Genomic DNA, 27,052 nt, shown 5'->3' on the forward strand with positions numbered 1-27,052 from the left:
GGGATGGTTTTTGCTGCGTCCTCGGTTGCTTTTATACACTGATGAGGAAGGGGGGCTGGGTATTATGTCTTGGCTACAATATAACACACATACTGGGTAAAAAGGCGGCTTTTTTATTTTGAGTTGTTAAATTGTATTTGTGAGGATATTTTTATCCTTAGACCGATTTTATCCCCAGACCGATTTTGTCCCCATGCAGTTCCAACATGTGAATCAGGGGAAGCTCACTTGGAACAGTGGCCACAGTTTAAAAAGGGGGGAAAAAAAAACAAAAAACCCTGGCATTGTGAGAGCCTCTACAGTATTGCTTCAGTGTGGGTTTTTTTTTCACTGTACATAACTTTTTTTTTGCTTCATTTTTTTCACTGTGAATAACAAATGCGTGAGCAATTTTGTGCATAACAAAAGGGTTGTGCAGCTGTATAAAGAGTTTTGTAGCTTTATACCACTTCTCAAAGCCTGTAAAACCTGCTATACAGAGTGATTTGCTTTCTAACCAATAATTAGGTTATGAGCTGCCATTAATTAGTTATTTATGTGTGAGAATGTGGACCATTTTGCTCAGATTTCTATATCAAAAAGATGAAGACTAGGGTACAACCTACTTAAACACACTGAAGCAGCAGGTGAAATACAAGAAGCTTGGAAAAAATGGCAGCAAAAAATGGATAGGGTCTTACAAGTCTTTGGACTACATATAAATGTGTCACTAAGCAAAAAGGGAACTGGTGAGGAAACATCAGATTTGAAGTATACAGAAGCTTTGCTGAAGATCTGGGGTACAAGTATAACATTTTCCTTTTTCATTTTTAAGGCGTTTTATAAAGCTACCTACAAGAGCACATGGAATACACTATTAAAAGCAGTGCTAGAGCAGTTTGGCCTACTAAGAAATCATGGTTCAACTGACAGTGGACCTAATTGCTAGAAGCATCAGTCATAAGAATCGCAGTGAAGAGGACTTTGGGCAGTACCTGCGAAAAATAACTCATCTGAATTTATCAGCTAAAAATATAGATGCAATTGTAAGATTTATTTTTCTTTGTTCCTTTTAACCTGCCTATTCATATGTTTTGTAGTTACTGATACAATGAATTGTCTATAGTTGGGGAGACAAGTAAAGCAAGTTTCTATTTTACGACAGGTATATTACAGTTAAACATTTATATTGTCTTGTAACGAAGCCTTAATCATGCATCTGTTTGGAAACATGCTTTAGTGTTCAGTGCTGTTATTGTGTGGAACACTGCTTGTACATAACAGTGTTTAAATAGGTTTTAAATATGTGGCCTTTGAAACGTGAAAATAACCTTTCAGCTGTAACTTTTCATATAAAACATCAAAACAGGTGACTGTAGCTCCAACAGTCTGCAGCATTTGTTATTATTGACCTGACACTTTTTTCTTTATGTGGAAAAAATCTTGTTAAATTATTTTACTTATCTCAAACTGTGGAAACATATATCATCTGTATAGCAGACAAGAAGGGTATTATCAGTACCCTATTTTTGCCATTAGCTAAAGAGAAAATCCATATAAGTAGTTACACAAGGGAGATTAAGTATTTTTTTTTTCAGTATTTCACAGTTCTATAACAGAAATTTGCAGCTCTTAAAAATAAAATACCAAAACAATTTGCTATTTTATTTTGTACAGTTGCTACATTATAAAGGGCCTTTCAGGAAGTCACCAGAATGGAAATAACTCCACTTGCTTACCTCTTTAGCCACTTCAGAAAAAGAGTATTTCAAATTAATCATTTAGCCCTGACACTTTTCCTATACAATATACTCAGGCTGTTGCCATTGAATCAGTAGGTGCAGGGCTTTGACAGCAGTGCTTTAGCCCTGTTGAAATCTAGCTCCATTGTTCTTGGAGACTTTAGGTCTGAGGTTAAAACCAAAGTTCATATTTTCAGCAGGTTTGTTGTTTGTTTTGTTTTTTTTTAATTTAAATATTTGTATTTCTTAATGGTTACCTTTATAAAAATGCAAACTCTGGAATAGAAGAAGATGTAATGAATGAGAAATTTTGCAGATCAGGTTGAATTTTTCTTCAAGGAAGTAGTATTGCTGAACATACAATTAAGTGTAACACTTACTTTAGTCTCATTAATGCTATATTTTTTTTAGTCTTGAGACTTCGTACAAAGAGTTGTTAACTCACAGCACAATCTTTTCAATCTATCTGTGATTTATTCCTTAGATTTCAGAGGAAGTCTGAGAAAGGAAAGGGGAGTTCAAGAACAGGATATAAGCCAAGTGAGGTTAACAGATTTGGACTGGTGTGGTGGCTTTTTCAAATTAGTAGGGTTAAAATCTACTTTTTTTTTTTATAAATTCCTCCCTGGGGCTTATTCATTTAAAAAATAATCCATGACCTTTCCATTTTCAAAGACTAAACCTGCAAGCCTAACCCAGTCCTTCTTCCTTTGAGTTTAATAATAGGAAATTTAGACAGGTTTCAGTAAGTCCTGCGTTAATTCAAATCCCCTGAAGATACTGAGCACATTCTGAAATTGATGAACCCTGAACAACTGAATTGTTGTGTATGGTGGATTTCTGCTTTAAAAGTGTGATTTCAGTCAAGAGAAAATAGCTTGTTCTATGTGAACAGAGCCATGCAAGGAAATGGGTTTATTCAGCCCACTCCTAGGACTGTGCACAGCCAGCTACACTAACTTTTCTGAAAATCCACCTCATGAAGGCAAACATGTACATAACTGTGATGGTGTCTGTAGTCCTCAGCTTCTGTACACCAGAATAGTAATGATGGATGTCAATCTGATGATTACTGGCACTTAACAGCCTTTCTAGGAATAACAGTTGCTAAAAGTGTTTGTTAAAGGTGAAAAATGTATAAACCATGAAGCAGAACATAAATATAAAACCAATAAACAGCTTCCAGAAGCAGGCAGTGAGTGAAATCTTACATAGCATTAAATTGTTATTCTTTATTTCAGGGTGACCTCTCTTCATGCAAAAATCTTAGAGTTCTATATTTATATGATAACCAAATCAGTCAAATTCAGAACTTGGACTTTGCTTCAAATATAACGCACCTTTACCTTCAGAACAATTGTATTTCTTGTATGGAAAATCTCTCATCACTGAAAAAACTTGAAAAGCTGTAAGTTGAAACTAATGTATTTATTTCACTAGTGAAATAATAATTATTACACTAAGAAATTAAATACTATGTAGCCATTAAGGTCCTTTGAGCTCTTAAATTTTGCTTTTCAAATTAAAGTTATTGCTTTTTTTTTTTTAATATTCTATGATGTAAGTAATAACATAACATAGTTATTTACATCTAAATTATTTTCATTTTTCAGCCGTTTAATAATAATTATTATTATAAAAATAATAATAGCTATAAAGTAGCTAAAACCCCTTGGATCTGTTTGTTAGCTGTATGCTGTACTCACATGCTAGGTCATTTAATTTTTCTATTATAATTCCAAGGTATTATTCAATAATACTTAAATATCTTTTTAACATATTGAGGCCTTGTGTTTGCTTTTACTGTCAAAGGCTATTAAATCTATTTTGTGTTCTATTCTGCAGGTATTTGGGGGGCAACTACATCACTGTAGTAGAAGGTCTGGATAAAATAGAAGAAATAAGGGAGCTACATATTGAAAGTCAGCATCTCCCCCATAGTGAAAAGCTTCTGTTTGATCCAAGATCTCTTAGGTCCCTGGCAGTAAGTACATTCTGAGAATTTCAGTGAGCCGTTAATCGGTAGTTCAGTCTTTTTAAAGTGATTAAGGCTTGATCACCGTGCGGTTTCCTTTTCTGCCGATTGGTGGCATTCTTTCAAGGGATTCCCATTCCAATTTTTAAATAAGCAAGGAGCCCAACAGATTCTACTTCTTCATTTACTTTTCTATCGAGGATGGAATTGAGAATAAAGAGAGAGAGGAAGTAAGGAAATGTGTGAATGCCATATACCTATATAACATAATGTCAATAAAAAGGGGTAGGAATTTATCACTGCTAGTTATCTCAGTCTACTTAATTTTTAGTCAGTTTGTTGTTATTTACTTCCTTTTGTATTTCTCTAGAGAGTACAATAACAAAAAAAGAGGTGTAAACAGGTTTTTTTCTGGATATTAACAGCAACACAATCAAAAATATTCAGTTTTAGTTGTGCAATTTTTCTATGTTGTGTTATAGCAAGGCTTCAGGAAAGCCAACTTCTGAAGTTCTTTCAACACATTAAACATCAACTATTATCCTTGAAGTGGTTAAAAAAACAGACTTTACTTATAAATGGATGTTGTTCTATACTAAAAATATTCATCTTGCTGTATCTCCCAAAGTGTAGTCAGGGTTTGATGAGGGTTTTTATTTTTTTTTTGTGAAGATGAAGCACTCACTGAAAAGTGAGTCCCTCTGTTCATGCGTGTGTCATAAACATTTGATCCAGCTCTAATTCTTTCTGTTTTGAGATTAAGTAATCCAAGACGTGTATTGCCATTTTCTTTTAATAGAAACAAGTCATTCCTGTGAGAGCACTTTTATTTCGTTCCTTCTATATTATGAAAGTAGAGGGAGATTATAGAGCTAATATTTTCCTAGGATAATAAATCAGATACTTCAGTGTTTTTCAGCATCCTGGCCTAGAATCACTAGCATTTATTTCTTCATGGCTTTTGTTTAAGGTCTTTTGGTGTGGGTTTGATTTTTGTTTTGAAATAAGCACTTTGCATTCTTGACCACATAACATCTTTGTGAAAGCTACGTGTAAAAACATTCTATTTTTATCCTTCAAGTGCTAAGTGTTTGGTCCATCTTTAAGACATCACTTCTTACTTCATCATCTTCTGTTTCTGGCTCTTAATGGTATCAGAGATGAAGGAGCCAAAAATGTGGGGCCATATAATTCTCTGTGTACTAGAAGCAAATGTTTGGATGATGACAATATAATGAATCTTTTGACTGAGGAGTTTAAGTTTATGCACTGTGCATATCAGGATGATTCTGGTAACCTCTTCCTGCAATGTAGACCTTGGTCAGATTTTTGAACGGGTTCCATTTCCTATATACACTGCTGAAAAGGACATTTTGTAACTAATGATAAATCCCATATGTGGTATAATTTTAAACTCACTTGAATAGGTGTCAGTTTTAATCTTCTAGCGATAGAAGCTTCTTGTTTTTTTCAAGTGAAAATATATTAAGTACTACCTGAAACCCATTTATGTTTTATCTAGAATGTAAAGAACTCTCTAGCTATTATCTGTTACAAAGTGCATTATGTGACTCACTAGTGTTCCAAAGAAGGAACAAGGAACAGATGTATGTATACCCAGAGGTTATTAAGATCAAGCCTGAAAGGAAAACAGCGTAGGCAAGCCATTAAACAAGATGAGATAGGCATCAGACATGGATTTCAGCTTTATGTGGTTCAGATGTAACCTTGGTAAAAGCAGTCAATTTCTGTGTCTGTTTCATACTTCAAATATAGAGCTAGTAGCATTCACAGAACTGTAAAGCATTTGAATATATTTAGAGAAAAATAAAAATTCTGTATTCACTAAGAATTCCTGAAGTAATTGAGAAATAATCTTGTCTTGGTTTGACTCCAAAATAAACAGTGTTTTAGGACAATATGGAAAGCCTACATAAAACAATGTGTGAGATATGTGGTGGTTGTGTATTTGCATGTTTCTGCTTCATATGCTTGTCCTTGCTCTAAGAGAATTTTCTGTATGAATTTATAACTTCACTCATGCATGGCATGACAAAAAATATTTTCTTTTTCTGCTTTTCTTCCTCCAGAAATCTTTGTCTGTGTTGAATATCAGCAATAACAACATTGATGAATTAGATGACCTGGCAGTTTTGGAAAATCTTTCTTATCTTAGAGCAGTTGACAATCAACTTCGACATATCAAGGTATTAAATATTTGTTCTGTTTAGTATGGGTGATATAAATTTCTGCTAAGGAAAGACATGTCTTCATAAGCAGAAACTCAAACTTCCACAGTCACAGCTAAACCAACTGAAACAAAAGTATTTTCGCTCTTTCTTTTGCAGTAGTATATGTGATTCGAACAGAATATTCTACACTTAAAATTTCCAGCTAATCTTCTCAAAAAGGAACAGGAGAATTGGCCTTGTCTTTTCTCATTATCTTTATAAGTTAATATGTCTTCTACTTCTTGACATGAAGAACACTTAAAAAATAATTCTAGTGTCATGCCAGTAACTGAATATCAAATTTCTGTTGAACATTATCTGTCACCATCATTGCATGGTAGAGGCATGGAACAAACTTTATAAATAACTTAATAAACACTGTTTTCACTTCATAAACCATAGACACGAGTGTTCTGCTTTTTATTAAATTTATATTTTTATTAATAAATGCTAAAATGATTTGGCTTAAATAATAACCCAAACCACCAAGAAAAAAACATGATTAAATAATTAATGGTTTGCATTACTGGTTTGCATATGCATTCTATTTCCTTAGAAAGGTTAACTTTTAATGGTTAGTAATTATTAAAATAACTATTCTTATTACTTCTTACAACACCTAATAAATTTGTCAGTTCTGTTTATTGATGAGGAGATTTCAGTATTTTATTGCATAATTTATCAGCTCTCTAGGTCAATGTAATTTATTTGGACTCTTAATTTGTTGCATTTTATTATTTTAAAATGTTGAACAATGCATTTCTTTTTTACAAGAGGATTATTAATGTATTGCATTTCAAGCTGTGTTTCTGGCTGGCAGTTGTGATTGAATTCATATTGAAATAGAATTCATGTAGGCTTTGGATGGGTAATTAAAGCCATATTGAATGTGTTAGTTACATACAAAATAACAGTAAGCTTTCTTAAATAGGTCGTGTCTGTGAAGCTTTCCTTTTGAAAAGGATTTCTTTTCTAAATAAAATGCATTACCACATTTTTTTACAGATCTTTTTATTGTATTTTTTTGTTTCTTATAAATACAAAATATTCCAATTGTGATGATCTTAGAAGATGGTCTTAGCCAAAGAACCAACTATTTTTAAGAATAAGGATGCCAGTTCAGAGATTGTTTTCAGTGTCTCAGAGGGAAAAACAGTATCTTCTGACATAGAACAAGGAGAGAACAAAAAGACTGCATTATTCAGAAGCTGTGTATATATTATTTAATCGTTATTAAATTTCATTATTTAATCATCAGGAAGACCAGAGTTCATATTTATCCAAATCAGTCAGACATTTACATTTCCATGTTACGCAGTCACAGCTTTTGAAAAATTACATGGTTAGCATTTGAGTTTGCTGCTGCTGGCAGTTACACTTGGATTAAGCTCTGGTAAATTTAGAAAATCTTTTCTAAACAATCTCCAAGTTTTGCAAATATGGAGCAGATTGGGTATTTCTCTTCATATCTTTGCAGACCCGTAAAATGAATGACCATATTCAATATGCCTAACATTAATGCAGCTGCAGTCTGACAGCAGTGCAGCTGGATATCCAACTTTACAGATACAATTACTGAGGTTTAGAGATTACATTTTAGTAGGCTCTACTTATCACTAATATAAGTTCTTATTTAAATTAAAAACGCCAACCCCACACTACTGAAAAAGAAAAATATTTTTTAAAAAGGCAGTTTAAGCTCTGTTTAAAAGGCTTTAACTCAGAGTGACCATCTAGCAGAACAATCTTATATATCCACTAAAACTGTTTAAAAATAAACATAGCTGAGGGAAGCATTAAGTATGTTTCAACTTTTTTGCAACCCTGCACTTCATGTTTCCATGGCTGACATTATTCTAAATTGTGATAGCTGAAAGGATTTTAGTATACATGGTACTACATATAGTTAATCACTTCTGCTGGCTGAAATTGTTACAAACAGCAAAGGCTTTTTCATTCCCACACAAGCTGCCTCCATTCTCCTCCTTCTTGCCCCTCTGTATTCAAAACTCTTAGGTATACCTCTTTTCACACCACTCTATGTCCCCTGTCTTCCTATTCCCGCTTCCCCATCACTGCCATCAAGAACATCCCCAGGAATGCCTGGCATTGATCAGAGACAGTAGCAATGCAGTATGACAGAAGTGTCAGAGAGCTATGTACCCAGCTCTGCTTCACCACATGGGAAGAGAAGCTGTAGAGGAGCCATGCATGGCTGAGCAGGGCTGGTCAACAGCAGCGAGCTGTGTAGCAGAGATGGATGGCAACAGGAATAACACAGAATCTTTGCAAAAGAGGGAAATGTGAAAGGCATAAGAAATGCATGAAATACAATCTTCTTGTGTAGACTTTTCTCACTTTTAAAGAATTGGTGAATTATCATATATCTAAACATTTAGCTGAGTTTTTTCACATTACTAGGAAAACCCATACTCCTTCACTTGTCAACAAGGCCATGTTGATCTCAATGTAATTGAAAATCTGGGCTAGGAAATTCAAGCACTTGAAGTTCTGGCTAATTCAGGGCACTGTTAGCAAAATTAATAGACATCAAGGCATATGACCTTGTTTCACATGACTGAATTTATATGTAGACAGAACAAAATGAAGTCATTTTTCTCAGTTCGTGCAGACTAACTTAATAGGACTAGCTACCACATGTAGAAAGCATGTCTTGGCTCACTTACCAAGAATATAATTGATTTTAATAGAATTGTTTTTTCTTTGGTTTTTATTGCTTGCTACTTTATTTATTTATCATATCAAGCTTCTGGTTTACTATAGACACATTCACAAGGACTTCTAAGCTCCAGTGTTTTTGGGTTGGAATACTCGGAATTTAAAAACAAACAACTATTCCTATTGAAAACACCTACAACTCTTCCTGTTTACAAAAAGACAGTATAGTATTTATTTGTTATATTAGTTTTGTGAAGAGTATGACTTGTGTGAGTACTTGGATAGAGAAAATACAGTTAGAAATATTTACAAAAGTCTGTATTTCTTAAGTCTTTAATTTATTCAACCTCTGCCCAATATTGATTATGACAAGAGGATATCACAAAAGATGAATTAATTCTCTTCAGAATTGAGTCAGGAACAAGAGAAAAATTATAGATTTTCTCAAATAGATTATGACAGGTAATCAAAATGGTGACAAATTGCTGTCTGTAGATGTAGTCAGGCAGTTGGACTAGACGTTTCTGATAAAAATTGGAGCATACTGGTCAAATACCAATTCTTAAATGGCTATCATTAATTGGTAAGAGCATTAATGCCAGCACTACAGGTGTCTACTAAGGCACTTGCCCTTCCCCCTCTTCTCCACCCCCAATGGAATACAATTTGCTCGTCAGTATTTTGTAGCAAACCTCAAAGTGATAGCATGACATGATCATTTATCAAATGGAGACTGCCCAGAAGAGTGTCTGGTCCCTTTAGTACAGCTTATTGAAAGGCTGGGAAGTGAAAGCACTTTATTAGAGACAGGAAGGCAATGAACAACTAGAGCGTATCAAAAGGGTAATCATATTTCAGCACAGGATTAGTGTGCTCTTAGATAAACACACACTGGAGTAAGCATGTTCTGGGTCATTTATCAAGTAAGTAACAGCTTAAAAAAAGATCTACAGGACTCTTTGTACACATTCATCAAAGATAAACTGTATACATTATATTTTAGTAATAGACAAGTTTGTGTTGCAAAACTATTACTGGAAAAAATTCTTCCTAGTAAAATCTAGAACACATTACAGAGTTCAGTGACAATGCCTGAATGTTCAGGTAAGAATAAATAAATACACTTGTTAAATGATATTTCTTTTTTAATAGCCCTAGCCTAAAGTATTTTTCCCCTAATTGTTGTGTTTGTGACTGTTAGCACCGAAACTGTTATGATACATGCTGATCTGATACATATTGCTGTTCTGATACATGCTGACTAAGATTTGCTGTGTAATATTATGAGATTTATCAACACTTCTTCCAGTGGACTGGTCCTCAGTTTCTTGCATTGTTTTATCAGTCTTGCTCCTCACAGAACTGATTTTGCTCTCTGTTTTTCAGAAAAGACTTTATCATCACTGGGTAACAATAGATGATATCAATAGACAAAAAATGACATGGTTTGGAGGTGTGAGGCTGTGCTGCCACCTCCTCTTCCATATGATTTTTCTAAACACTTGTTGTATAACCCATAGAATATTCCCAGGAGGATTTTCTACCAAGGGAGTAGGGCCTGCAAAACCAGAATTCTCCTTGTTTGCAGTACCCAGGTGATTTTTCTAAATTTGAAGGATTTAAGTGATACCTGTGTTGTTTGATGCTTCATTATTGGCATCAAGCTACAAAATTCTACAGACTGTGCAGTTTAGAATCTGTCACATCATGATTAGTAGATTTTTTTTTCAGATTATTACAACCATAGAATATAAACTCTCCTCCTTCAGTCATATGGATTGCTCTGAATCCCTCCTTAAGCTTTTCATACGCAGAAGGAAGCCCATTAAGGATGACAGTTAAGTGCAATTTTGAGGCAAAAGTATTTCAGAAAGTAGTAGAGTAGAAAGGACCAAGCTGCTAAGCTTTGCATCCTTTTAACTTGAATTTATTGTATTTAAAAGACAGAAGAAATTTTATCTAGGTCATACTGCCCTTGAGTAACCAGACAGAACCCAGATGGAGAAAGGTATATTTCAAAAATTTCACTATTTGGGCCAATATTGTAACCGACCACACTCAGTTCGGGGGGGGGTAATTACTCTTTCTTCTGTAAAGTACAGGTTTACATAGAAATAAAGAGCAAGACAGTCTACTGTGGTTTGCACAATTTTTGCTTTTTTTAGTCTGTTCTTTCTCTGTAAAGTATTTATTCTTCCACAGATTTTTCAAAATACAATCAGACACTAATACTTTTGAGTGCTCTGTGGAACCATGGGGATACATTAGTAGACATTACATATCATAGCTTTTTTTTGGGCTGGTAATTCCTTAGCATTAGGTGCTCATGAGTGGGATTGCAGTGGTAATTTTCCATAGCTGGTATTACTGTGTTCATAATCATGCAGAGTTTTCCATTTTTCTGTGCAATTTTGACATATTCAGGGAATGCTATACACCACTGTACGTGAAAATGCACATTCTTAACATGCATATTAATACATGAATAGTCTCATTGAAGTTATTTCTATGTGCAGGATTTAGGCCTGACAGAACAAATAGCATTACTGTTGAAGCTTACTCTGGAGAGGGAAAAATAATGACAATGTTCTCTTCTTTTATCAATTGCAGGATTTGGAGGTTGTATTAAACAAATGGACAAAGCTGCGCAGAATGGAACTTGCAGGAAACCCCATCTGCAACAAGCCTAAGTACAGGGACAGGATTGTAGTACAGTCACAAACTTTAGGTAAAACAATAGCCATCCCCAAAACCCATCCGTAACCCTCCCTGTTTTAGAACATAACTGATATATTAATCATTCTTGAATTGCACTATGCATGTAAATACAATTACTGCCATAGATATTGAGGTCAAATTATAATAGTTTTATTTATGTACAGATAATGTAGCTAAGCCTGCTTCTGTAATCAACTGCACAAACCATGATGCTTAGCTTTTGCTATTAGAAGTAATAACTCATTTTATAATAGGTGATTGGTGAGATTGCTCCTCAAGTTGTGCCAGGGCAGGTTTAGCTGGGCCACTGATGAACATTTCTTCTCTGAAAGGGTTGTCAACTACAGGAACAGGCTGCCCAGCAAAGTGGTTGTGTCACCATCCCTGGAGGTGTTTAAAAAATGTGTAAATGGTACATGGTTTACTGGTGGACTTGTCAGTGCTAGGTTACAGTTGGACTTGATGATCTGAAGTGTCTTTTCCAACCTAAACTTTCTATTCTATTATGCTATTATAATAGTATTCTATTATCATAAGATTCTATTATGCTATAGCAATAAGACTTTTTTGTGTTCATATTCCAGTCATTGTGAAAATGATTCTCAAAGATAAGTCTAGTCTTCTCCCTTATCAACCTGTAGCAGTTGCTTACGTGTTTTATTTCTACAGTTACAGTTGTACAGGCTGTACCTTACCATGTTTGAATTTGTTATATAACTTTTGTCCTCAAAAGCAATCTACACTTGTGATGAATGTATTTATTAACCTTACTGTGATGCAGTTACATTATTTTGAGATAATTTTAGCATAAAGGAAGTAATTTAGTCTTCATGATGCAGAAGTATTCATGCTGCAGAAAAAAGTAAAACCTATCTGCTCATTTTTTACTTTTTGGGATAAAGGTGGCAATTACCTTAGGAGTTGTAATTACAGACCCTGTTTTTCTTTTTTCCTGAGAGTACAAAATATTGGCCCTTAAGGAAAAGCAAAAGCTTATCTGCACAGTTTAACTAACAGTGCCTTAGGACAGTTCTAACACAACATAAATTTGTGGCCAAATGAGGTATTTCATTTGGTCCGACGTGAAAATGCAGATGCAACCAAGGAAACATAGAGCATAAACACCCACCTAACTGAGTAAAGTTAACCTCAAAGAGCCAAATCTCTGTTTGTCTTCATGATCAGTAGGATCCCTTGATTGCCAAGACATGCAGTTTCTCTCTCTTAACCCGAATTTCTGCATCTATATTTATCTTGTGTAAGAGCATAGCATAAAATGTGATGCATGCTAACAGAATGTGAAATGTATATATTTCCCTTGGAAGTTATAAAAATAATAGATGTTCTCTTTTGTAATTCAGACATGTCAACTTACTCTTGCACGTTGAATATCAGTATCAAGCTTTACTGGGTATTTCTTTTTACCAAAAGACTAAAAGCAGCAAAAAAGATTTGAAGAGAGCAAATACAGAAGGAGTACACATTGCATACAGCTTTGTACAGCCTTTTAGTTAACTCTGGGTATCACAGGAAGTGTTCTCTTCTCTTTGACAGAATCCCTTGATGGGAAAGAAATTAAAGAAATGGAAAGACAGTTCCTAATGAATTGGAAAGCCTCCAAAGCTTCCAGGAAAACAAACAAAGAAAGAATGACAAATGAGCATGCAGCCCATCTACATTTATGTAAGCAAACTAATCAATTACTTCATGCTTACTTGTAACATTATAGCAAAAATAAAATAGCAACTAACAGTAAAGATACTAAGAATAAGACTTGTACTGCTGGTAAGACCAAACACAGGAAAAGAAACTGAACTTTCTCATTAAAAACTTTAATTTTAGCAGTAATTTATATGGCTTTTTTTCTTTCCATCCCAATCTCCCAGAATTATGGAAAAGAGTAGCTACATTTTGAATGTTTGTAATTACTTCTGATTACTTTCCATAGTAAAATAAATAATAAATAAAAGCAAAATTGTTGGGCATTCTAGAATAAATATGCATGAAATACATCAGACTTTTAAAATGTATTTGTTGGTAATTATTTGATCTGTGTAGATTTTCAGTCCTTCTAAAGGCTTTCCCAAGATACATGTCTAGCAGCAGTAAAAGTTTTAAACTTGGAAAGATTAAAAAAAAAGAAAACCCTCTTGAAGGAAAAAAGCCTTAAAACTATAAGAAAAATCAACATGTTCTTGAGGTGGGAAACAAATTAGTCTTGAAACTCAAGCAAAACCTGAAATAAACTTTGATTATTCTTTTTTTATTCAAAACATGGGGGTTGTTGTTGTTACAGAGCTGACTATAGATTAAAACCTTGCCAGCATGTCTTGCCATCTTGCAGGGTTTGGAAGTAGACATTAGACTTCAAATTACTCAAAATGGTTTGAGTGACTGTATTTATCAAATAAAACTGGTGGAAGTTACACTATTGCTTTCAAAGGATTAACTGATATGTAGCTTAAGGGAGAGAGCATGTTCTTTATAACCACACTATTTATTAATTACTAATGCATACTAATTATTAATTCATGAAATCTCATGAAGACCAGTTAGTTGTTTCTGAAGACATGAAGTAAAAAAGCACTCAGCCTGTCAGCCTCAAGCCCAATAAAGTTGCAGTTTATTTAGTGTTTGGAAACCGTATGTGAATGGCAACAATTCTGAAAGTAATGTTCTGTCTTCTGAATAACTGCTGGTATAAGGAGGTGCTATGTAATTGAATTTCCTCCCTTTCAAATAACTGTACCTGAATGGGAATACCTGCTTTAGTATTCCCTTTCATCAGTGTTGGCAGCACTTTCCATAATTTCATACAAAGTTTTCTATTCTCAATTATCAAATTTGAGGCATAACCCTAAGGCTTATTATACTGTTTTCTTTAACAAGATATATTGGAACCTGTGATCAATCATACTGAATATTAAAACAGATAAGTTTTGACTTGGGATATTGAATTAATCCTTGTTTGTTTGTTTTCTGCAGCTGACTTGGAAACACTTTATCCTGTTCTTCCCTGTCAGTACAGTCACCCTGTGAAAGGAAACCCAGATTTTTTAGTTTCGTCTGAGATGCAGAAAGCTATAAGAAAACCTCTGCCAAGAATTCTGGGGAAAAAAATAAGTGAAACAAAAACTTAGATATGTTCCTCAACTATCTTTCTCTTAGTTCCATTGGTTATTGCTTGTACAGCTCTTACTGAGTCATTTGGAAAACGAGGACATGAAGGTAGAATTTAATATGAAAGAAGTTTTCTGTTTTGTTTTGTTTTTTTAACCATGTTATATTTTTTATATTTCTTTCTTCAAAACACAGGATAATAGATTTCAATTTCTGGTTATAAATCAATAGACTAGCTAACAGCAATAACTTCTGTGTTACTAGTTTCTCTCATATGCATTTGATTGTAATCTTCCACAAAGATAAAATAATATCCAAGTTAATTCTTGGAAGTACAGTCACTGTCAACAACATTGGCAAAGGCTGATCCCATGCACACAGTAATATGCAGAAGGAGAAATAATCAGTTTTCATTATTCTACCTTACTTCTAACAGGCATGTTCCAGTGTAGTATATACTTGATTAGCATTTTCCTGTAGCATCAGCTCAAGACCATCAAGATAATCTAGAAGGAAAATCTGTGTGTCCCTTAAAGACATTTAGACATTAGATTAAATTAAATAGTTTTTGAGTTTAGCATATGTATTTCTTACTCACTTAAGCAGCTTTGTGAACTCTAGTCCAGCTGTTTGTGGAAATAAGATCTGCTCACAGGGATTTGCAGTTTGGGACCTACAGTTTTTTCAGTTTTACCTGTAGTAATAGCTTAGTTCAGTATTGGGGACCTAATATTACTCCCTCCAGATTTTTAATGCTACTTTTAACATCACTGTTTTATTATTTACCAGCTGGGCTGGCTCACAAAAAATTCATCATTTATGCAATGCTGCAGGTAAATAAATTCAACTGACACAAGAATTCTTTGGTAATGAAATTACTAAAGGTAGTGTTTTATTTTACATTCAAATCAGAATTTATTAGTAACTGAGCAGCATTTAATACAATTTTTTCTTGACAACTTACCACTTTCAATTCCATTAGTTTTGTTCTTACTGATTCCTGTTCTGATTAAAAATAGCTGCCTTTCTCTTTAAAAAGGGAAGAAAAATTACAAATCACAGAGCTTCTCTCCTCCAAAGTATCATTTTTGTCCTTCATATCACAATGGATGTATTCTGGCCTAAGAGGAAACTGAAATCATCCTATATTTGCCTGTTCTTTTTTTTCTTCTTTTTGCTGCTGCAGTGGAGAAGTTTGAAAACAAGAACTGAAGGAATAATGCACTATTTATCACAAAATAGTACTACTACACAATTATTTTCCAGTGAATAGCCCAGGCTTGTGAAACGAGTAGACGAGTGCAGGCTAGTATTCATGCCATGCAAACATGCATTTCTTTTAATTCCATTGCCAAATGAGTTTGTCCACATGCTCAGTGTTCTGTCAGCTTGTGTTGCATCTTTATTAGCGTTCTGTCTTTTGGGCCAGCAGAATAAAACTACGCTTTTTCTTTACAAGTAGTGACAATGAAGGGTGGAACAAGTGTCTACAGCACCTCCCAGAAAGATGTTTTCTTCAGTGAGAGAACTTCTGCTATCTCCTTTGAGATAATGAATTCTGATTCTACACTACTATATTTAAAAGCTGACCAATTGTTGAGCTGGTTTGCTTGACAAAAATTTTCCCAGTATTAAGAAGCTGGACTACAATCCTGGCCCTTTGTAAATCCCTTTAAATCCCTTTTGATCCTAGAAAGGCAAAGATTGCATCTCCCATACTTGATCGAAACTTAATGTCTATATTTATATAAATGCACATTTGCAAATTAAACTATTTGAGTGATTTTATTTTGTTTTGTTTTTATTATTAGTCTAGAAGGTTTGACTCTGAATCACATAAAGGTTAGAATAAACTACAGTCAGATGACATGCATTTAATAATTTCAAAATCTTGGAAGTGGGACTTTTATCTCGGATGCTGAAGATTGCTGTTCATTAATTACAATTTCATGTGTAATCACTGATCTTAAGACCTATTCTAATTTTGTTATTAGTGGAACTCCACAGAAACCAGAGTCTTGGGAATTACCTAAAGGTTGGTGAATTCTTTAAAATGTTCTTTTTGGGGGTAAAAAAAAACCACCTCAAAATACATAAATATTCATTCTCAGAGTATACGCAAATACAAAATAATGAGAAATCACAGTATTCCCTTGCCAGCTCCAGTAATTAGGGATATGCATAAATGTGCCCACATGTAAAACGAGGAACTGAACAAATACTTGTATTGTTTAATGAAATTCAGTATTGGACCAAAGAAATTAGTGAATTTGAATCCTAACCTTTCTGTTAGTCAAATAAATTATTCCAACAGATGTTTCCTCTTTCCTTATACATGCTAGGTGATGTTTGACCTTGGCAACTGAAAAACAGGCATTAAATGCCTTTTTAACCTACATCTAAGATCCACTGAGGATTACATACAGCTTGAACAATGAAACAAAGCCAGTTATTACTAGATTACTGAAATATGTCATTAATCTTTCTTTCTGGGTGATATAAAAACAATAGCAAATTTATATTGGATTTTAAGTTAGTTTTGAACATTTAGAGAGAATTATGGATATTGGCAGGAAGTAATTAAAAGAAAACAAATTTCTTAACTATTTTAAAGATACCTAATACCTTCCAATGGGATGCATGAATATGAATTTTCCCTAAATAGAGAAGTTGTTGAAATTTCAATGTTGTAAACTTAACCTGTAACCAGCAGTTTCTGCCCACATTTCCTTACTCATGGAATTAAGTATCATAGTAGGTATTCATAGCAATATTGTAGCAGTTCAGAATTTGGTGGGAAAGTCACCTTTTGTCTCTCCAGTATATGTGATGTGATTAGCAATATGTTTATATCTTTAAATAATGCAGTCAGCATATAGTAAGTACACTGGATTGTGCCAACTAATCATAAGCCACTCTCTGAGCCACCATACACATCCTGTGCAGCTCAAGTTGTAGCTCAAAGGGAAGGAACCTGCAGTGAGCAGTGTTACTTCTTCCTCTTCTTAGCTCTTTTAGCAGGTGACTCTACCAGCATTGTAGGTAGAGGTGATTTGCCTTGAGCAGAGGTGATTTGTGTGGTCTGAATCTTTATAGAGTAATGTATATCTGATAACAGGTAAGAAAGTGTTCTGCATGTATATTGGGCTTTTGTTTATATGAATCTAACTGGCATTACAATTACATGAATCCCTGGAAGGGAACTGGCAAATAAAAAACAGACTAGGGACAACGTAGGCTCCCTCAGGAAGCTCTCGAGAGAACTGGCTACCCTGGATTTGGAGAAGGCTGAGGTTCTGAGTGACTTCTTTGCCTCGGTCTTCACTGGCAAAGGCTCTGACCGCACTACCCAAGTCTTGGAAGGCAGACGCAGGGACAGTGAGAATGAAGACCTTGGGCCCACTGTAGGAGAGGAACTGGTTCAAGACAATCTTAAAAATCTGACTTGCACAAGTCCATGGGACCTGATGAAATCCGTCCATGGGTCCTGAAGGAGCTGGTGAATGAAGTTGCTAAGCCACTGTCCATCATATTTGAAAAATCATGGCAGTCAGATGAAGTTCCCGATGACTGGAAAAAGGGAAATATAACCCCCATTTTCAAGAAGGGGAAAATGGATGACCCAGGGAATTACAGACCAGTCAGTCTCACCTCTGTGCCTGGCAAAATCTTGGAGCAGATTCTCCTGGAAGGCATGCTAAGGCACATGAAAATCAACAAGGTGCTTGGTGACAGCCAGCATGGCTTCACTAAGGGGAAATCCTGCCTGACCAATTTGGTGGCCTTCTATGATGGGGCTACAGAACTGATGGACAGGGATAGAGCTGTTGATGTCATCTACCTGGACTTGTGCAAAGTGTTCGACACTGTCCCACAGGACATCCTTGTCTCTAAACTGGAGAGACATCAATTTGATGGATGGAGCACTTGGTGGATAAAGAACTGGCTGGATGGCTGCACACAAAGAGTTGTGGTCAATGGCTCAATGTCCAGCTGGAGACCAGTAATGAGTGGTGTCCCTCAGGGATCAGTGTTGGGACCGGTCTTGTTTAACATCTTCGTCGCTGACATGGACACGGGATTGAGTGCGCCCTCAGCAAGTTTGCTGACAACACCAAGCTGTGTGGTTCGGTTGATACCCTGGAGGGAAGGAATGGCATCCAGAGGGACCTTGACAAGCTTGTGAGGTGGGCTGATACCAACTTCATGAAGTTTAACCATGCCAAGTACAAAGTCCTACACCTGGGTCAGAGCAATCCCAGGCACAGCTACAGGCTGGGCAGAGAAGTGATTTAGAGCAGCCCTGTGGAGAAGGACTTGGGGGTGCTGATTGATGAGAAAATGAACATGAGCTGGCAATGTGAGCTTGCAGCCCAGAAAGCCAACCGTATCCTGGGCTGCATCAAAAGGAGCGTGACCAGCAGCTCAAAGGAGGTGGTCCTGCCCCTCTACTCTGCTCTTGTGAGACCTCACTTGGGAGTACTGTGTGCAGTTCTGGTGTCCTCAGCATAAAAAGGACATGGAACTGTTGGAATAAGTCCAGAGAAGGGCCACGAGGATGATCAGGGCACTGGAGCACCTCCTGTATGAAGAGTGGCTGAGGAAGTTGGGGCTGTTCAGCCTGGAGAAGAGAAGAGAAGGCTGCGTGGAGACCTCATAGCAGCCTTCCAGTGTCTGAAGGGGGCCTATAGGGGTGCTGGGGAGGGACTCTTCATTAGGGACTGTAGTGATAGGACAAGGGGTAACGAGTTAAAACTTAAACAGGGGAAGTTTAGATTGGCTATAAGGAGGAAATTCTTTCCTGTTAGGGTGGTGAGGCACTGGAATGGGTTGCCCAGGGAGGTTGTGAATGCTCCATCCCTGGCAGTGTTCAAGACCAGGTTGGACAAGGCCTTGGGTGATATGGTTTAGTGTGAGGTGTCCTTGCCCATGGCAGGGAGGGTGGAACTTGATGATCTTAAGGTCCTTTCCAACCCTAACTATTCTATGATTCTATTAAGGCCTGTTATGTCACAGTTTTAGGGGGGGCTGATACAAGCTATAAAGATTGCATACCCAAACTATAACTTTTACAATCTTATGTTTATTTCTTATTACAGAATATAGTTCTCTTATTTGAAAGAACTATGGGGGAATATGTTACCTCCAGGTAACCTAGATCTTGTTCTCTTACTAAATGTAAATTCCAGCAAACTTCTGAAAATTCAAAAATAAACAATACTTTCAGCCTTGGCTTCATGACAAGAAGAAATATAGAACTAAGGTACAAACCAGTGCAGTTTCAGCTATGAATCCTACAGGGAGTTTCATCCACTGAATAACCTACAGGCACTAAAACTGAATTCAGAATTAGGTGCATTAGATATTTGGATACCAGCTAGTCTGGCAGAGATAAAAGCATGTTTTGAACAGACCTGGAGTGCCTTGTCCAGCATCTACAGCCTGACTCACTGCCTTTTCTTGGTGAAGGTGTTGAAGGAAAAATGTAAACACCACCTCAGTGAGGCCTAGAAAATATCTATCAGCAACTAGTGGTGAAGCTGTGGAAGAGAAATGTAAGGAATTTACTTCTCATTGAGTTATTCAGCCATGACACAGGATATGAAAGGAGTCACTGTTATGCGAGATAAAGTGTAAGTTTGATAAAGAGATGAAGTGAAGTTCTGAAATGAAAATTGTTGCTGAAGCAGAGCTGTTTGAATGGAGGTCAGGTACTAGCAGTTTCTGGTTACTACGGCCCTTGTAAGGTTTCAGAGGGCAATTCACCCAATTTAGTGGTTGATCCTCTTTTTTCTGGAGGATATGTACTACCTGCAAAGGTGAATTAAGTGCTTCTGTAGCACCACAATTAACATTACAGTAATGTGTATCTTTATGGTATTTTCTGTACCCATGTTTACAGCCTTGCTGAATGTGGTGTTTGCTGATTCTGCCCCTGATGATTCGTAATCTGTTTGCAAGGAAAAATTCAACTCCATCATTGCAAACATGCAAGATGACATAGAGATGGCATTATCTCCTATATAAACCTAGATTTCAGTAATGGTAATTTAAAAGCACAACCAGAAAAGTAGTTTTAATATATGCCAAATCTGTAGTACTTAACAATGCCACATCATTCAGCTCCTAAAACCAGTATTAAAAGGCATCCCTTTTTGGCCATGCCCATGCCTCCCCTCTCCAGTGCTCTGTGCTGCTGTGCTGCTGGCACAAAACTGTGAAATAGAAAGGAACTAAAATACACCAACAGAACACATGCACCGACAGAACCCTTTGCCCTTGAAAAGAATAAATGCTTTTCCAAATTGTTGAGAGGGAGTGCACACCTCCTGATGATTAGATTGCCAGCTAGACCACATGTACTCCTACGTGTCTGGATGACCAGATACCATGCAGACGCATTCCACATTCTTTTTAATCTACTACCTTTTCCAGGAGATACAGGTTATTTCTCAGAGCTTTAGAGAATCAAATGGCACATGCAGCTTGTCAGCCAGCAGAGGGTCTAAAAACTACCAGGGTACATCTGAGTCTGCAGGCTGTAATGCACTTTCAAGAATGTTGAAACTCAGACTGTCTGAAACCTTTTACATAAAATACATTAATATTTAGAATCATTTAGGTTGGACAAGACCCTAAAGATCATCAAGTCCAGCCATAGGTCAATAACATTTTAAACAGAATTCATATACAGAACAAACTAGTAGTGACTTCAGAGTGAGCTGCATCTTGTAAATGGCTCCGTTAAAATAGTATCAGGAACAAAGTACTACTGTGGAACAGTAACATAAACAAAAAGCAAACTCAAATCTTTGCATATTTATTTTTCAGGTGTTGTGTGTTCGCTGTAACTGTTGTTGGATAAATGAAACAGACATCCAGTAGGCACTGTTTACTCTTTTCCTATCCTGTTGCCAGAACTTTTACAGGCTACTGTTGAGATACAAACTCAAAACTTCACAACATTTTTAGGCAGCTGTGTTAGCATTGCACACTTTTTATTGTGTATCTAATATACAGAATTATAAAAATCACTTCTATATACACAAAGCATGAATCAAATTAACCAAATGAAAAAAATAATGCTGTGTCTTCAGGTTTTTAAAGCAGACTGCATGGAGAATTTAAAAGTAATTTGAGGTTAAAATAAAGAATGCTACTTAAATGGAGATATATAAATAAATTCTTTAATCACTTCAGTATAACCCTGGGAGCAATTCAGTTGAAGTCAGTTCCAATAAACTAATTTAACTGTAATGATATAAACACTGTATTTGCCTTCCTGTATCCTATCACACATTGCAAAGGCATACTCCCATATGCAGCTGCTTTCACAGACCTGAGGTGAAACCACAATAATTGTGCCCTTATCTAGCAAGATGAGATGCGACATTTTTTGGAGGACAGCATTACAACCACTAATTTCTTAGTAACACTTCTGGCACGCTGGGTTGCAGCCCATCCAGTTGCAAAGACTTGGATATGTCAGATTAGTCTTAGTGGCTCCTAAATTAGTCATCATCTATTGTTGGTAGTATTTCCCCCCACCAAAAACTGTGCCTGGGACTTAGGAGGTGTGAGATCAGGCCTTGCCAGTAAAGGTTCTGATGCCTCCAGAGCACCAGCAGTACTATTGTAGCTTTTTTGGTGTGTTAGAAGTACCAAAAGGGAAAGAAATAAGGCCTCGGTGCCTGAACACCTCCCCTTGGTACTGCTCTGACCGTAATCAGAATACATTTATAGATACCAGGTATACTAGATGATCTTAGGGTCCCTTCCAACCCAAACTATTCTGATTCTGTGATACATAAGCATTGTAATTACTGTGTGCACACACAGTGTTTTAGTTATTGACCTAAAGTTGACACTTGAACTTTAGTTCAGTAACCAATGAAAAATTGCTATTTTTCTTGAATGACACATTAAAACTAGTGCAAGGTGTAAGTTAATTTAATGCCATATTCTTTCTTTCTATATGCAGGTACAAAGCAGTGCATAAAACTGCCTGTGCTACAGCTATAAAAGCTATACAATCCAAAAGTTCTGAGACTGGGGCAGAAAGGGAAAAAAACAGCCAACTAATTTAGTTAGTGTGCCCACTGATTTTTGGGGATGAGGATTCAGACACATGATCTATTAATATGGGAAAGTATGTAACTGTAATTCAGAGTGTAACTGATAAAGATAAGGGGATCTGAAAGGTTCTTCTTCGGTTTTCTCGTGATTTTTTTATCTTGGCATATTGTACAAAGTAGCTATCCTGACAGCTCTGAGGAAAACCAGGTAATATATGAACTTGCTTATTCACAGTCACTAAATCATAAATGTTATATATTGTAACTCTAAATAATACATTTTGCTTTGCTGGGTTAAAAAACTACTGAGGTTTCATGGCCTTGAAGGATTCTAGGAGTTCACTGCTAAAAAAAAGATGAGTGTTCCCTCTTCAATCATGTAACACTGTAACCGGAGACTACAGAAGTGACTGACTGCTTCTTTCTGTTCCCTTAATTCTGAACAGAATTAATTGCTGCATCAAACTCTAGATAAATCTGAGCCAGCTGTGAAATGATCCATGTAATAGACTAATACTTTCATTCAAAATGGATGCAATAAGCAATATGCTCTTCCTTTCTTGGACAGTTAATACATTAGGCTGTCATAGTAATCACTAATTACATGCCCAGGAAAGTTTGGTATAATCACTTACACATAGTTTGTAGAAAAATGTTTTGGAATAAAAGACTGAGGCTTATCTGATTTCATTTATATGAGAAATTGCTTTGATTATTACTAAGATTTTGTTTCTTATGGAACTTGAAAATTGTCATTCTTTGATACAAATTTATGTGTTGACTCTCACCATTTTTATGTGTGGAAAAAATCAATCAATTTTTTAATAAAGGAATGTGTAACACCCCAATGATTAGATTATGTCAAGTCAGATTAGTCTGGCCCCAGGTTTGGCACCTGGAAAAAAAATAAGTCTTTTACTGCATCTCTAGATCCTTTTTTGGTTTTCATCTGCAGCTTTTGATAATACTGCTTAGAAATGTTGTAGAAGTGTTGTGTAGTCCTGGGAAGCACTAAGGAAGATGTGAGCAGTAGGGGCTTTGCTGAGATTCTGATGTGAAAGTCTCATCTGTCTTCTCTGATCTCTCTGATGTAGGTTGAGGAGGAATCTGAAGTAACAGCAGAAGTTGAATGCTAACACCCAGAAGTTCCAGGATGTGAAGACTTGGCCTGGATTTTTATTTTATTGATTTTTTTTTCCCTCAAAGCTTAGAAAGAAAGGTACTGGTGTCTCTATGGATGTGTTATCTGTGTCTCTGTAATCTCAAAACCTGACAAAATGAATTGTAGAATCATAGAATACCAGGTTGAAAGGTACCTTGAGGATGATCTGCTCCAGCCTTTTTAGAGAAACATGACTTGGACTAGATGTCCCAGCACCTTGTCCAGCCAAATCTTAAAAGTATCCAACGCTATGGAATCCACCACTTCTCTGGGGAGATTATTCCAATGCCTGATTGTTCTCATTGTGAAAAATTTTCCTCTTGTGTCCTGTAGGAATCTCCACAGTGAAGTATGCTGAACTTAACACTGCCTTTTAAGAGCATTCAGAAAAATAAGGGGGCTGCTTATTTATGTAGGAGCAGTGCTTTGGTACTGAAGGCATGTAAAAACATCTGCGTGTGGTAGGTTAAACCGGTTACCTAGTTCTTACAGTTCTTCAAGGAGGAGTTGTTCTTAACCAGTGTCTTACCTAGTTTGTGACCTGAATACCTGAAGACCTGCTTCTTTCTATACTCCTAGCAATTACGTAGAGGCATGCTTACAGTCTCTCACTTCAAGAAAAAGTAGCACATGGTTTTTGAGAAGATCTGTAGTCCTAACAAGTAATTTCCATCATCTGGATTTTTCCAAGTTCTGGTGAATAATGTGAAATAGTTAGAGAGCAAGGTAAAAGAAGATTAATGATGCCTGCGCTGATTAATTTTTGGATTGGGAGTATTACACATTCATTTTAACTCAAATTCTGTTTTAAGTAACTGGAACTTGAGTTTGGCTGCTTTGCACTGGTTTGAGTGATTAAATGAATGCTCAAGACTCCTGATATAGGAAAATTCCAAACATACAGATAAGGAAAGGAATGCCCAGATTGTAAATTGTCCCTGGAATAAAACCTTTCCTAGTGGAGTTTCTCTGTATGAATTTCAGCTCAGCATAGATTCATAGAATCGTAGAATGGTTTTGGTTGGCAGGGACCTTAAAGATCATCTTGTTCCAACCCCCCTTCCATGGGCAGGAGCACCTTCCACTAGATGAGGTTGCTCCAAGCCCCATCCAACCTGTCCTTGAACATTGCCAGGGCACAGGTTGCTACAGCTTCTCTGGGCAATCTGTGCCAGCGTCTCACCACCCTCACAGTGAAAAATTTCTTCCTAATGTCTAATCTGAATCTACCTTATTACTTTATGCTTGAGACCCTCTCTGAAATAAGAAAGGAATTTTTACTGAATAAGGAGATCCAGTTCTGTCTTTTCACCTTCAACGTTTTGAGTATTTTGTTATTGGTAATATTTTACTGCTCTTTGATAAATATTATTCAAATAAACTTAACTCCTGCAGGCATTCTCCCCTTGAATAACATGATCTTTATTATAAAGATTTTCAAACCTCAGGTAGTAAATGAGCCCCTACAATGCGGGCCATGGGGTTTCCCACAGAGAATCCTGCAGCCAAGCAGCTCACATCTAGATAAAGCAAACCCCTGTCAAATGCTTCTGCTGGTGAAGTAGCACCAGTGTGGTAAGTGGGTCTCGCTCTCACTGGATCTAATCTTCCTCTCACTTTTTACATTCTGTAGTAATATGGCCGCATCCCCACCGCACACATGTATGTTCAGTCCCACTCTCTGGCCTCCTCCAAAGCCCTGCAGCATGTTAAGTCTGCAGTCCCTCTCCAGTGCAGTCTTTCACTCTGTCATTGATGCTTAAATATTCCCACTTCTCCAGCTCCAGCAAAGACAGCCCTGACCCTGCTTGGCTCCCATGACACTCATGCTGGCTGCAGTCCTGTGCTTCCTGCAGGGAAGAGCTGTGGGGAGAGCTGTGAGCCAGAGCTCCTATGAGCCAGAGACCCTGGGACGTGCTGCCTCTACCCTGGTTCTCCTTCATCTTCTCCTACAGTTAGAACAGCCAAGGTCAGGGAGACCCTTCCAAACCGGACACCTGTCTTCTGATCTGCAGGTCAGAAAGTATTTCCTTAAATAGGTTTGGGTATGAAATGGAATTGTGGTGGGATCTCAGTATCTCTAAGGCTTTAAGAAAAATTATGCTCTAACCCTTAGTACACAACCCCCCAAAATGGAGCCTTTCTGATATGTATTTTAGACATATTTTTCAAGTTATTATTACTTCCTGGTGGTAGCTGGGAGTATGAAATACTAAAGTCACTCAAGCTTCATTTTTGCAACTTGCCTCTGATAATTCTGCCTCTTTTAAAAACCCAAACCATTTACATTAAAATATTTGTATTTATGACTTGATGGAAAAATCTAGAGAGAGGAGAATTTTTAAGGGGAATGTTTTTGCTAAGTTGTAGCTGTAAAGCCAGCAAATAATTTGACATGAAGGGAGCAAAGTGCACCTGGAAGAACATTGCTCTGCCTCTTGCAGAACTCTGTCTTACCTAAATCACTGGAAATCTGGCTCTTCTGTGGCTCTGGCGTTTCTCATTGAAATGTACTGAGAAAGGTGAGGCAGGAAAAGAATTCTCAGGCATTTAAGTGGGAGAGAAGAAACAGCTGCAGCAGCTTGTCACAGCTTTAGACTTCAATAGTGGGTTGATACAAGAAAATAATCACTGGGTCTACTTGTGGTTACAGCAGAGTTGTCTTCCAGTGAAAGAAAGTCTTGATAAGGCAAAGAGCAACTGTCTTGACCTTTGTACCTCTTGGGGTTTTTAATGTATCTAAAGCACATCTTCTGTGGTAATAGCCTTAGTAGCCAGGGTGGTCTCTCCAAACCCTGTTCACAAATCTCCCTAACTGCACCCTGCAGAAGATGGGATTTGGAGCTGCTGAAAGCTGGTGATAGGGGTTGCATCACCTCTCTTCCAGGCCCCTTTGCTGGGTTTCCTGCTCTGAAGCTGAATTCCGTGCATGTACAGTGGGCAGTCATAGAATCATAGAATGGTTTGGGTTGGAAGGGACCTTAAAGACCATCCAGTTCCAGCGCCCTGTCATGGGCAGGGACACCTTCCACTAGATCAGGTTGCTTAAAGTCAGAACAGCACGTAATTTTGTGTCATTAAATCATTAGAGCAGTGAAGGTGAGCACAGCACTCAGGATATGCTAATTTAGGGTGCTGGGAAATCTCAGGCAGTTTGGACACCTGCCTGTCACTGACCCCTTCATATTAACGCAGCCAAGTGTCCCCCAGTCTCCTTACATGTCCTTTTGAGCAGGCGTTCCTTGGGCAGGCAGAGCCAGGACACCTCTGTGAGGTGTGGGACAGCCAGCCCCCAGTCACATCTGGGCACTGGACCCAGTCAGCACTCGTTTGACAGCTACAAACTGAAAGAGGAGCCCCAGGGAAACTGG

At 36.9% G+C, this 27,052-nt stretch overlaps 1 protein-coding gene across 4 annotated transcripts; it reads left to right on the top strand.

The window, feature by feature from the left end:
• The first annotated feature begins 738 nt into the window (after positions 1-738).
• Positions 739-25,084, top strand: PPP1R42 (protein phosphatase 1 regulatory subunit 42). 4 transcript variants are annotated; one of them, XM_062633260.1, is made up of 7 exons: positions 739-1,025; positions 2,963-3,129; positions 3,567-3,705; positions 5,787-5,903; positions 11,217-11,334; positions 12,879-13,007; positions 15,484-15,584. In XM_062633260.1, exons 1-7 carry the CDS (start codon positions 897-899, stop codon positions 15,567-15,569), a joined length of 885 nt encoding a protein of 294 aa, XP_062489244.1. In that variant the 5' UTR covers positions 739-896; the 3' UTR covers positions 15,570-15,584. The 4 variants fall into 4 exon arrangements, with proteins under 4 accessions (XP_062489244.1, XP_062489243.1, XP_062489245.1 ...); XM_062633259.1 differs by lacking the exon at positions 15,484-15,584 and adding an exon at positions 14,310-15,459; XM_062633261.1 differs by lacking the exon at positions 15,484-15,584 and adding an exon at positions 23,614-25,084 and having other exon boundaries at positions 748-1,025.
• The last annotated feature ends 1,968 nt before the right edge of the window (positions 25,085-27,052 follow it).

The sequence above is a fragment of the Pezoporus occidentalis genome, unplaced genomic scaffold (genome assembly GCF_034315485.1).
Source record: "Pezoporus occidentalis ecotype Australia unplaced genomic scaffold, CSIRO_AGI_Poc_V1 ctg4, whole genome shotgun sequence".
Taxonomy (NCBI): domain Eukaryota; kingdom Metazoa; phylum Chordata; class Aves; order Psittaciformes; family Psittacidae; genus Pezoporus; species Pezoporus occidentalis.

Bases quoted from the DNA above. Each gene is read 5' to 3' on its own strand.
- PPP1R42 (XM_062633259.1), top strand. From the start codon at position 897: ATGGTTCAACTGACAGTGGACCTAATTGCTAGAAGCATCAGTCATAAG. The intron at 3,706-5,786 runs GTAAGTACATTC...TTCTTCCTCCAG, and splicing joins GATCTCTTAGGTCCCTGGCA to AAATCTTTGTCTGTGTTGAA. The intron at 5,904-11,216 runs GTATTAAATATT...TATCAATTGCAG, and splicing joins ATCAACTTCGACATATCAAG to GATTTGGAGGTTGTATTAAA.